Source organism: Citrus sinensis, chromosome 4 (assembly GCF_022201045.2).
Source record: "Citrus sinensis cultivar Valencia sweet orange chromosome 4, DVS_A1.0, whole genome shotgun sequence".
In the NCBI taxonomy this organism is placed as follows: domain Eukaryota; kingdom Viridiplantae; phylum Streptophyta; class Magnoliopsida; order Sapindales; family Rutaceae; genus Citrus; species Citrus sinensis.
In genome coordinates, this window is record NC_068559.1 from 7,007,129 (window position 1) to 7,017,818 (window position 10,690).

At 33.6% G+C, this 10,690-nt stretch overlaps 1 protein-coding gene across 4 annotated transcripts in view; it reads right to left on the reverse strand.

Annotated features, from left to right (window-relative positions):
- Positions 1-9,906, reverse strand: part of LOC102608799 (phosphatidylinositol-3-phosphatase myotubularin-1-like) — a 77,553-nt gene extending 67,647 nt beyond the window's left edge. For 2 of the 4 annotated variants that reach the window (XR_008054330.1, XM_052440286.1), the window contains exons 1-14: positions 9,553-9,904; positions 9,354-9,422; positions 8,456-8,530; positions 7,702-7,773; positions 6,103-6,172; positions 5,262-5,311; positions 3,427-3,716; positions 3,238-3,311; positions 3,084-3,147; positions 2,840-2,905; positions 2,168-2,267; positions 1,956-2,069; positions 1,368-1,537; positions 254-338 (exon numbers count right to left, since the gene is read on the reverse strand). Coding sequence is in view for 3 of the 4 variants with exons in the window: in XM_052440286.1 (XP_052296246.1) it covers positions 254-338; positions 1,368-1,537; positions 1,956-2,069; positions 2,168-2,267; positions 2,840-2,905; positions 3,084-3,147; positions 3,238-3,311; positions 3,427-3,716; positions 5,262-5,311; positions 6,103-6,172; positions 7,702-7,773; positions 8,456-8,530; positions 9,354-9,422; positions 9,553-9,657 (1,404 nt within the window). In the remaining variant the exon portion in view is untranslated. Of the gene's footprint in view, positions 1-253; positions 339-1,367; positions 1,538-1,955; positions 2,070-2,167; positions 2,268-2,839; positions 2,906-3,083; positions 3,148-3,237; positions 3,312-3,426; positions 3,717-5,261; positions 5,312-6,102; positions 6,173-6,645; positions 6,706-7,701; positions 7,774-8,455; positions 8,531-9,353; positions 9,423-9,552 lie in introns of those variants that run through there. The other 2 variants (XM_052440288.1, XM_052440287.1) reach the window with 2 other exon arrangements.
- Between the last annotated feature and the right edge of the window lie 784 nt (positions 9,907-10,690).

A 10,690-nucleotide genomic window follows, 5' to 3' on the forward strand; every position in this document is an offset into this window, starting at 1 on the left:
GTACAGCAACCCAAGAAGAAAATAAAAATAAGCAAAGAAAAAAAAAATCAATGCTAACACTTGATTCTGAGACAGTAAAATAAAAATGGGAAAAAAATAAACTAAAAGGTCCACAAAAAACCTATGCATGCAACAAAAGAGTTCCCACATTGCCTTTCATACTAGATTATTTAAGAACATCTTGGCAGAAACATCAGAAAAAACGATCTTAAGACTGCCAATAAGAGCTAAAGTTTCAAGCATAAAAATGTACCTGAAATCCAGCGAATGTTCGATAGTATGGATCAAGTAACAAATTAGCAAGTGCAACCAACTGAGTTGTTCTATCCCAACCATCACTGCATAACACAAAGGCAAATGAACATGTTAGACACCAAAATACAAAAATGTTAAAAAAGGCCAATAAAGGCCAATTTCAGGGAAACACCTGAAATACAAATTTTCCATTTTGTTGAGTGTCAACAAAACGTTTTCATTTTATTAATCTTTAACACATCAAAATAGGAATTACCTAGGACTTCAAACAGGAAATCTCTAATATCTATCCTGATTACAGAAGTAGGCGAAATTGCAATAAAAATTCCTGTCTCTTGCTCTCTCTATCTCGCAGCTCTCTAAATGGTGGAATAAAAAGTCATTTGGATTAAACTCAACTCAATCTAAATTAGGGTGTGTTTGGGAAAAAAAATTGCTAAGCTACCAAAGCCCAGCTACAAGTGTTACCAAACCCTTTAGTAGCTGGGCTTTGCACCACACTCCCAAACGGGCTATTAATTACACAAGTTCATAGACAACTTTAACATCATCGTAATCACTCCAATCTAAAGCTCAGTTTGAGAACTGGATTTTTATCTGCCTCTCTTAGTCTTCAAAGATTGCTGCCAGCAATCCATGAAAAACTCCTGGAGTAGACCTACGTAAAAATACACAATTTTTGACAAAGAGCCCTCCCAAGTTCACATATGAAAACAATGGATTGGTCATTATACCTTGCTGACCAGAGTTTCAGATAAAAACAGCTTAAAAGAAAATAAACAAACGAATAAAGAAATGATACATGACGTGGTCCTTTTGAAATCATCCTGTCTGTCATCCAAGACAAATAGAAAATTCTATAAATGTAACCTAACCCTGTCTCTGCATATATGATATAAACCAGAAATAAGGAATCTAAAAATTGCATATATCTAGAAATATGACTCAATAGCCAATCAAGAATTTATTTAAGTATTTATAGTTGTTATGAAGCAAAGCTTACATAACTAAAAATTCAAAATGTCAAACTTTTCTGAGCAGAAACTGAAATATTTTTATCCATTTCTAGTAATGACCAGTCCAGGAAGTTATGACATCAAAAAACTTCCGACCTGCAATGTACTAGCACAGAAGCTGATTCTAAAGCGATTTGTGCAGCAATCCAAGCTGAACCAGCCAGGATACTCTGAACATGTATTAACCAACCACTGTCTCCAAGGGTTGATACTGAAGCTGACATACTGCTTAGATTGCCCCCACCCCATGTCCAACCACCATGTCTCTGTCAATAAAATTGGAAAATAGCATAAACAGATGTTCCAAGGATAACAGTTATCCAAAGTTCAGCAGACAGACATTTAAAAAACCTTAACAATTCAACCTGAGGATATCCACCTTGTAACACTTTCAAAAAAAAAAAAAAAAATTGAGGAATTTGAACATTTTATACAGACTGAGCACTGAGCAAATGACTCAAATTAAAAATACCATAAACGAGTAATGTGACAAGGTTCCAACTCAACATGAGAGGAACTGTGAGGTAATAATGTTCCTAGAACTGCAAATGCTCTTCATAAATTTGTGTCAAGCATGTTGCGGCTGATGTCAGAAGCAAACTTTTTTTTTCTCAGCATTCGTGACACCGATTAAAAGAACTTAAGATAAGAAAAGAAAAGATCTTCATAGGTCCCACGACTAACCAAGAATGATGACATTCCATCAGACGATGTGGTGCCATGAGTGTCTAAGTAGTCTCTCAACCGTGCAAAACTTTCTCGCATTGCATGAATGTTGTCTATCCCAAAAAAGACTATCTAATAACAAATAAACAGAGAGGGAAATATCATTAGCAAACGGTGTAACTTCAAAAGTCAATAGATCCATTACTGAACAGTTCAAACCTTTGACATACCTCAGATTGAAAATAATTTGAAGACGACTCTGAGCCACCACCCATTGCTCCATTTGCTAAAGCATTTTTTCTTGGTCTTGCATCAGCAATATAGAGCTTCCTGAGAAGAAGAATAATTAGAAGAAACAAAGCCCATGAAAAGAGTTCAACCTCATTTTACATTAGATTTGGAAACGGACCACAAAAATTTAAAAACGAAAGAAAAGCCAATGCAAAATGATTTATTCAACATCAAATACATATAACAGAGGAAAAAATACTAATTTATCATCAGGAGTATCATAGCTATCAAATTGATATTTACAAATCATAAGTTGTATCATTCAGGCCCACTTTAAAAACCATGCTCTTTGGTGTTAAGAAAGAAGTTCCGTAAAGAAGGAAAAAGACCAAAAATTGCTCCCATAACTTGATGGACTTCATATATAGATTGTATATAACATATCCAATTAAAATTACCATTTATTACTGAAAATCACATCCATTATGAAGGAAATTGATATTTAGTAGAATGTTTATTCACATTTCAATAAAATGATGTGCATGACATTGTTGAAGAAACTCTAGAGCCTTAGGAAAGGTCAGGTCAGAATTGAACCAAACAGAGAAGGAAAAATGACAACGACAAGCACTGAACCCAAAAACCAAAAAAGATGAACAGAACAAGCTTACCTCCGTGACATCTTTCCACCAGCAAGTTGCGTGCATAGGGAAGCAACAAGCTTTTCATCAGCGTTGCTGAACAAAATTAGAAGAGTGTCAAAAAAAAGTAAATTGTTCAATTGCCAAGCCTAAAGACATAACTTGACAATTGAATTAATGTAAACACCATTTACAATCTGCCTTTTGTGTGTTTCCATTGTGCATTCATTCAATGGTAGAGGACCAAGAGTCTAAAGTGGAGACTTCAACCTACCTTCTCATATTCATCATGAGGCCAACTAAGGGTTGAGATGAACGAGCAAGGACTGCTCCAGTTCCTATTTTCACCCCAAATATCAAGACATGAGTATGGCAATGATTACAAAAATAAAAAAAAAAAATAACAAACATATAAATTTTCTGCATACCAGAATGACACCAAGAAATTACAGGCAATCGATACCGTGCACGAAAGGAGGAAGCCTGGAGCAATTCCTGATCACTAGCATCAGCAATTAAGCAAAGTTCTTAGTTGCATACAAAGTAAACCCACAAAATTACTGGAACAAAGACATTTCCTTCTTTCTTTTGCTGATAAAAAGGATTCCAATACTTACATAATACATTCTGGAACAATCAAAGCAAATGGATAACTCTGGCACATTGTATAGGTGGAATTTATGTCACTTATTCTCCACAACTCATTTGACAGTGTAAATGAACCCTCTTCAATCATGTCCATGGTTGCAGAGCTGGAACTTTTTCCAAGAAGACGAAAATACTCATTCAATAACCGCACCTTTGGGTTGGTATTAACACATTTGGAAGGCCCAGATGAAAAAGCATAAATATCCCAGATTCTTGCTGGCGTTGCACACTTCACTAATGCATCATAAACAGCACGCCTCTGTGAAATTAATAATTAACCTAGATCATTTATTATCACATGCAAAAAGAAAATCACGGCACTAGTTATGTCTGGTGCATAATATAAAATTTACACATATAACAAAATCACTAACATCTTTCTTTATTTTGTTAAGAAAACAAGTAGCATGATCAGCATACTAAAATGGAATTTATAATGATTTCTCATGACTAGACATAAGTACAGCTGATGCTAAGCAGCAAGCCAGTCCTAACACTAACAATAATAGGCAAGAAACCGCTAACATATCGGATGTTGATTTTAAAATGCCACATGTAGAGTGTGAAGTTGGGCCCATGTAACTGCACCAGTCACTCTTAAATTCCACAAAATGTCAAAATCTATAATATACTATAGCAAAGTTTTTCTTTTGAAGTTCAAAAATTCAAATTCTGGTAAAATATATAGTTCTAATATGAGGACTGGAATTTGGACTAATAAAGAAGAAAGTTAACATATAACAAGAGTATAAATTCAATATATTGAAGCATTTTAACATAATTTAATCAACAAAATCCTTGAGGTCCCCTGAATGTACAAGGGAAAAAAACCAACATAATACTACAGTTTTCATGTCATCCACAATTTAAAGAGGTATAGTTTTACTATAACAGAACACCCTTTGTAATGAATATTAACTTTAAAAGATGTTAGCAAGCCACAACAACCTTAGACTGAATTTGAACATGATTTGAAGTCAAGGCACACACCCCTTACTACAATGAAGGATGCACAATAGGTGAATATCTTTGTAAGCGAACATTAGCACTCAAAAGAGCGAGCATTGATATCCTATGATCTTTCTAAGAAGTTACTTATCCTTATCGCTCCACCCCCTCCAGCAATCCATAAGCTTAAAGTAGAACAATCTCATTCCACCATGGGGTAATCACATTCACAACTTTTGCTTTTTGGTTTCTAATTAGCCAAAATCTCTAACCACAATTATATCTAAATCCTATCATATAACAAAACCAAATGTAAAACTGCAGTACAACTGCATTCAAGTTGTTACTAGTTAAAAATTAAAATTTTTTGAAGAGTCAACAAATCCTAAATCATGACTAACATTATTGTTGAAAATAAATATGCATAAGATCATCATACATTTTATCTATAGTATAAGTACTCATCCTGACCATTAACAACATTAAATTGGACGTAAAAGTGTAATAGGAGGAGATCCTCTCCCAGCTGCTAGTTATTTTTCTATGTCTTCAAGCCATCAGGGACCTTGAGCCCAAATCTCAACCAAAGCTTCCCAACATGACTGACTTAGGTAGATGGAAGTTTTCATGTTGGCTACACATTTGGGTGTTAAGGACACTATTCAATCTCTTTACACAATGTGGAACCCAATGCAAAAGCCTCTCACAGGTGTCTTATTCTTCCATGGCGTAAAAGAGAAATACCATACATATCAACCAAATGTTAGAGGGTAAGTCAAATTTGTGAAGCCAACAATGTGAATATGAGCAAATAAATAAACAGGTAATTACAAGAACTAAGACACTTAAAATTGACCTGCTTTGTTTTAGGGCGGAAACCAAAGACAACAATTCTCATATCTTTGCCTGCAAAATGTAAGAGGAGCTATTACTATAATCACAAAAAAGAACAGTTCTATTAAACTAATTTTATACAATATACAAGCCAAAGTACAAGAAAGATTGGCCAAAGACTATTAGACTGAAATTATTCTAGTACTGAGTAGTGCTACATTTATGAAGTTGAAAAACGTTTGTATCCCAATTGATGCAAATACATGGCCCTCATACAAATCACCACATAAGAGTGAAACAAGAAGGTGCATAACCACTTGACACACAGCAATCCAATGAAACCACATCACATGCCATGTCAGTTGAGATGCAAACGTTTTATCGCAACTACGTATACAGACCATTACTGTTCTAGTTCTTTGCAAGACTTTAAAAACAAATGACTCCCATAACCACTTAGCAGCATGCAGCTGCCAGTGTGGCCACCAACTTAACTATGAGCATGATAAAGAAACGCTCGTAGTATCTACAAATGCAACAGATCATATCTTAACATAAAATATTCATTAATGTTAATATTACGTTCTGATTCACTTGTCAACTGAAACCTAATATTGGATAATAGATTTGATAATTAGGGTCATTCATGATAAGTGGATCATTAACTACAGAGAAGGAGAATTAATACAGTTAATAAAACATACAGACTATCTACAGAACCCAGATGGTAAAACTTGAATTAAAAATCCCCAAATCTATTTCAACTCCTATCTTCAAACAAAGCCTTCAAATGATTCTCATTAATTATGTAAAAATAATTATTTAGCAAATAAAAAAGAGATTTGCATTCTTGAAAAACATACCAATGACTTGGAGAAGTCGTCGTGAAGGATTCTTGTCAGTTTGACGAGGGGTTGACTGAATCTTCACGGCCTACATACATCCATTGAAGCTACATAAATACATACATACATACATACATACATACATACATACATACATATATATATATATGTATATTCCACTCTAATAAACATTCATTTAAGCATGAGCATGAACATTGAATAATCAGCCTACTAAGTGATTTAAAAACAGATAAACATTCATGATAGATCAATCTAATCAAAGAATAATGACGGTGACCTATGATATTTTAGAGCGTCATCACTTCAGATGACGTCACCACCAACAAAACAATGGTGGGCCAGAGTCAAAGTAGCGAAAGATATTAAGTGAAGAGTCAGTATTGTGTGATTATCACACAACTTCATCCATCATCGACAAAGGAGCTGCACGCAAGGTGGCGGTCATTCTTTCTTACTCTTGAGAGATAGGGAATTAAATTAACATTGGAAAACAAAAAACATAATCGACACGCTTCATGAATTGAGTATTTGTGCACTCACGTGTAAAATCAAACCAGCCGACAAATCAACAGAGACCAGCAAGGTTCATTACAGCTTCAGCTTAACAAACAAGAAAAAACCGAAATATATAAGATCAGTAGTACATAGAAAAGAGCCATTTAAACTCTCTAATTCCAATGACCGTGATGGTTGACCAAAACAAACTACTGCAATTGACTTACAAAACTTAATCTCTTCCAACAAATAGAAACCATAAGATCCCCAAACCTCCAAATCCTTTTGCTGATAAAACTCCAGCCCAAAAAACCAGCCACTTTATAATTTCATGTATTTTTTTAAAAGTGTTTAGGCGTTACACAAGGATCAAATGGAATTCTGCTAACCCAGGTTGGACCATAAACCCTAGATTCTTTTTTCCATCTTCTAAATTCTAAATCACAATTTTTCTTATACCACAGCCAACCATACAAAATTTGGTATGCAGTGTGTTGGTATTTTGCTCATGACATCTCAAATCTAAATACCCTATGTGTTCACTTCCCTTGCACCAGAGAAAATGCAAATGTTTCCTGCAGCATTTTTCTTTTACTTGATTAATTTATTGGAACAGAAGAAATGCTCTAGCTCAAATCTATCACCGTGACTAAAAGCAACAAAAAGCAGAACATAACAGATCCTGTCACATACTCTTCTAATACCTATCAACCAAATCCTACCAACATAACTCTCCCTTACACTCCCTTTTTTATCAGGCCAAAGCACCAAGAATTACCACTATCATTAGTGTCATGCACCAAAAATTACCAAATCAATTGTCATGCTGTATCTCCATTAAAATGAATCTCTTTAAGTAGAAATTATAGTCACAGTCTCTCTGACGTTTCTTCCACTCAAATAAATTGAGGTAAAAGAAATGAGAAGTATGTAAGAGAAGAACTGTTAGAGATCAGATTAGAGAAAGAACAGAATAACTATGTCAAGAGGCTTTCCAGGTGATAGGACTAAATGAATTAATTTCCTACAGCAGTTTCCCAACAAAACACAAACATTACCATGAGCAAGGCCGAAAAAGGGTTACTGAAGCAAAAAGCTCACCATTTTGTTCAACTTCTCAATAGCTGCCAGCGGTATTGTGCCAAGTGCAATGATATTTCTGGTTCCTTCACTCTTGTAAAAGGGAAATCAAAGCATCATTTAATATACTGAAGATACAACAAAATCCAAGAAATAACTTCACACTGAAGTCATGCATTCGAAGAACAAAAGATGGTATATACGCTCAAAGTTCCATAGAAGTTGAATTTTTTGCATCCTGGCAGCATGTAACATGTTGATTACATTTATTATCACATGTCTCTTTTTATTAACTCTTCTTCAAAGAAACCTTATTTAAAATCTCATCATAATGCATACTCTACATGGAACACTTGATATCAGTGAAAACAGAACAGTAAAAGTCAATGAGAGCTAAATAGATTGGCATGGTTAATTGTTTAAGTCATCGGTATAGAAGCAAATACTAGTTTGATAATCGTGCAAGTACAGAGTTTTTCATATTTATTACAATGTTTTGAATGTTTTCTCCCGACACAAGGTTGGGGAGTGTACAAAGAACAAAAACCAAAGGGCCAAATTACCACACACACAAAAATTGTACTTAATGAGCTGCTATAACGTCCCCTTTTGCCCTCTTAAATTAGCATGCTAATATGTGGAAATGATTGAAAAAATGCATCAAAATACAGAAACTATCACTTCTCTCACCATGCATATATGCAATGCAGATTACAATTAAATGCATTAAAACATAAGAAACAAATTCACTTTGCAAATTAAAAGCTGCACTTACCAAAAATAGAATTCGAAAATTTGTCACTATCAAAGTACCTGCCTCATCTGTATTAACAAGAACAACACCATATCCCTGAAAACATAATCCAAAAGTAAGTTAACACCTTATGCATATAATTTAAAAGAACAATCAAGTAATTAAACTGTAACAAATACTTAGCAAAATCCAACTACTCACTGTACTTATAGATTAAACAGTTTTTATATGTTCCTAACATTTACATACAGTTTTCTCCATAATCAGTAAACATTGATTAGGCTAACCAAGTGTAATATGAAAAAAAAAAAGAACAATTACCATGAGCGAGAAAAGGATTCTGATAACCTTATATAATGCAACACACGCTGTCTCATTAAGCTTAAAAGGACACGCATTGCCATTTGGCTCATAAAAGATATCACGCGTTACCTCCACAATTTGCATTGGATTTAGTATATAATCCCTTAATTTATATCGTAACAAATTCTTAGTGAAATCCAACCACTCACTTGATGTATTTGTATGGAAAGGCAATTTTTATATGTTCCTACCATAAACATACAGTTTAATTCATGCTCTGTCAGGATTGATTACACCAAACACGTGTAAAATAAAACAAAATATTCACACGACAGAGACAAAGATTCCAATAACCTTTAACAAGTATCATCGTTGTCTCGTTAAGCTAAAAAGGATTTCTCACAATGCCATTTGGCTCATAAAAAGGATTTGACCACTCATCATTACTCCCACAATCTGTATAACAATTTCTAGACAGGTCCTCAAACCTCATTTAACTATTATTTAATTACCAAGAATCAACAAGCAATCAAATATTCATAATTCACCTAAATGTATAATTAAATACAAAGATTCAAAATTGAACCCTCAGTAACTGAAGAAACTAAGCGCACACCTCAACTACAATTCGTTCAGCGTCGAGCAACAAATCAAGATTAGCGTGAGATACGGAGCTGGTAACCGGCTGCCAATAATTAACACAAAAAACAAAAATTAGAATTAATAAAAAAAGATAAATAAAAAAAATAAAAATAAAACTAAAACTAAAACCCTAGAATTGAAAAGAAAATGAGAACAGAAAGAGAGGAAGAGACTTCAATTTTGGTCCATTCGAGAGCGTCCCAGCAGGCGGTCCCTTCGAGCTTGTCGGAGTCCCGGAGAGACGTTGACCGAGTTGACCTCGGCCTCGGCGCGGCCATGCAAAAATAAATTATTATTATTATTGTGACAGAGACAGAGACAGGGAATTGAATTGCGAAAGAATGGAATTATTTTTGTTGTTGTTGAATTTAAAATTTTTGGTGGAATTTTTTTATTTTTTATTTTTAATTATGAGACCTGATGACGTGGCTTGCTTGCTTGCTTGTTTGCTTTGATATGCTGGCTCTTACCTTGCCTTGCCGGCCGATCAAAGCGAACGTAGCGCCTCGACCTTGGACGCGAACGCGACCTGTTTTGCTTTTCTATTCGCCACGTGACATGAAAATGGAAAAACAAATAATATTTTATTTGGAATTTTAACCTATTATTTTTTTATTTAAAAACATCATATAATTACATAAATGATCGATTTTTTTTTATAAAAGAGACTATAAAAATTGAAATTAAAATGAACCCCAATTATTATGTTTTTAATTAAATGAAAAATCAAACTTATTATGAAATTATTATAATTTATGTAAATATTCATCAAATCGACCTTTTATTTCCTCATAAGCAACTTTCCACTCTTATAACTCTCATTATCTCCCTAATTTAAGAATTATTATCTCTTATAATTATGATCTATTACTTATCACTTTATGGTTGTATCATTGTAAAAGACTGTCTTCACTCTTTATTGTATACATTTGAGATTGAATAAAATTTTTCTCTAAACATTATGTCTCTTATTCACTTTTTTTTTCTGACTATATTGTTGTGCTTCTAATTAATTAATAATTTAACATAACTGGTTTATTATTATTTTTAACTGCCATTTATCTAATTTTTGTATTTATAAAAGTAATAATTTATGTGATCATATAATATACGTTGTCTTCTTGTAACATGGAAGTTAGCAAATTATTTGTTAAAATGCGAAGACATGCTACCCACCCTGTCCCTTACCCACCATTTATGTGAATTTGAAAAAAAAAATTGTGAAACATAATTTTTAATTTATTTCAAGTTTAGCAGAAATCTTTTTTTTTCTTTTATTATCATTAAACACAAAATTTTGAGTATACAAAT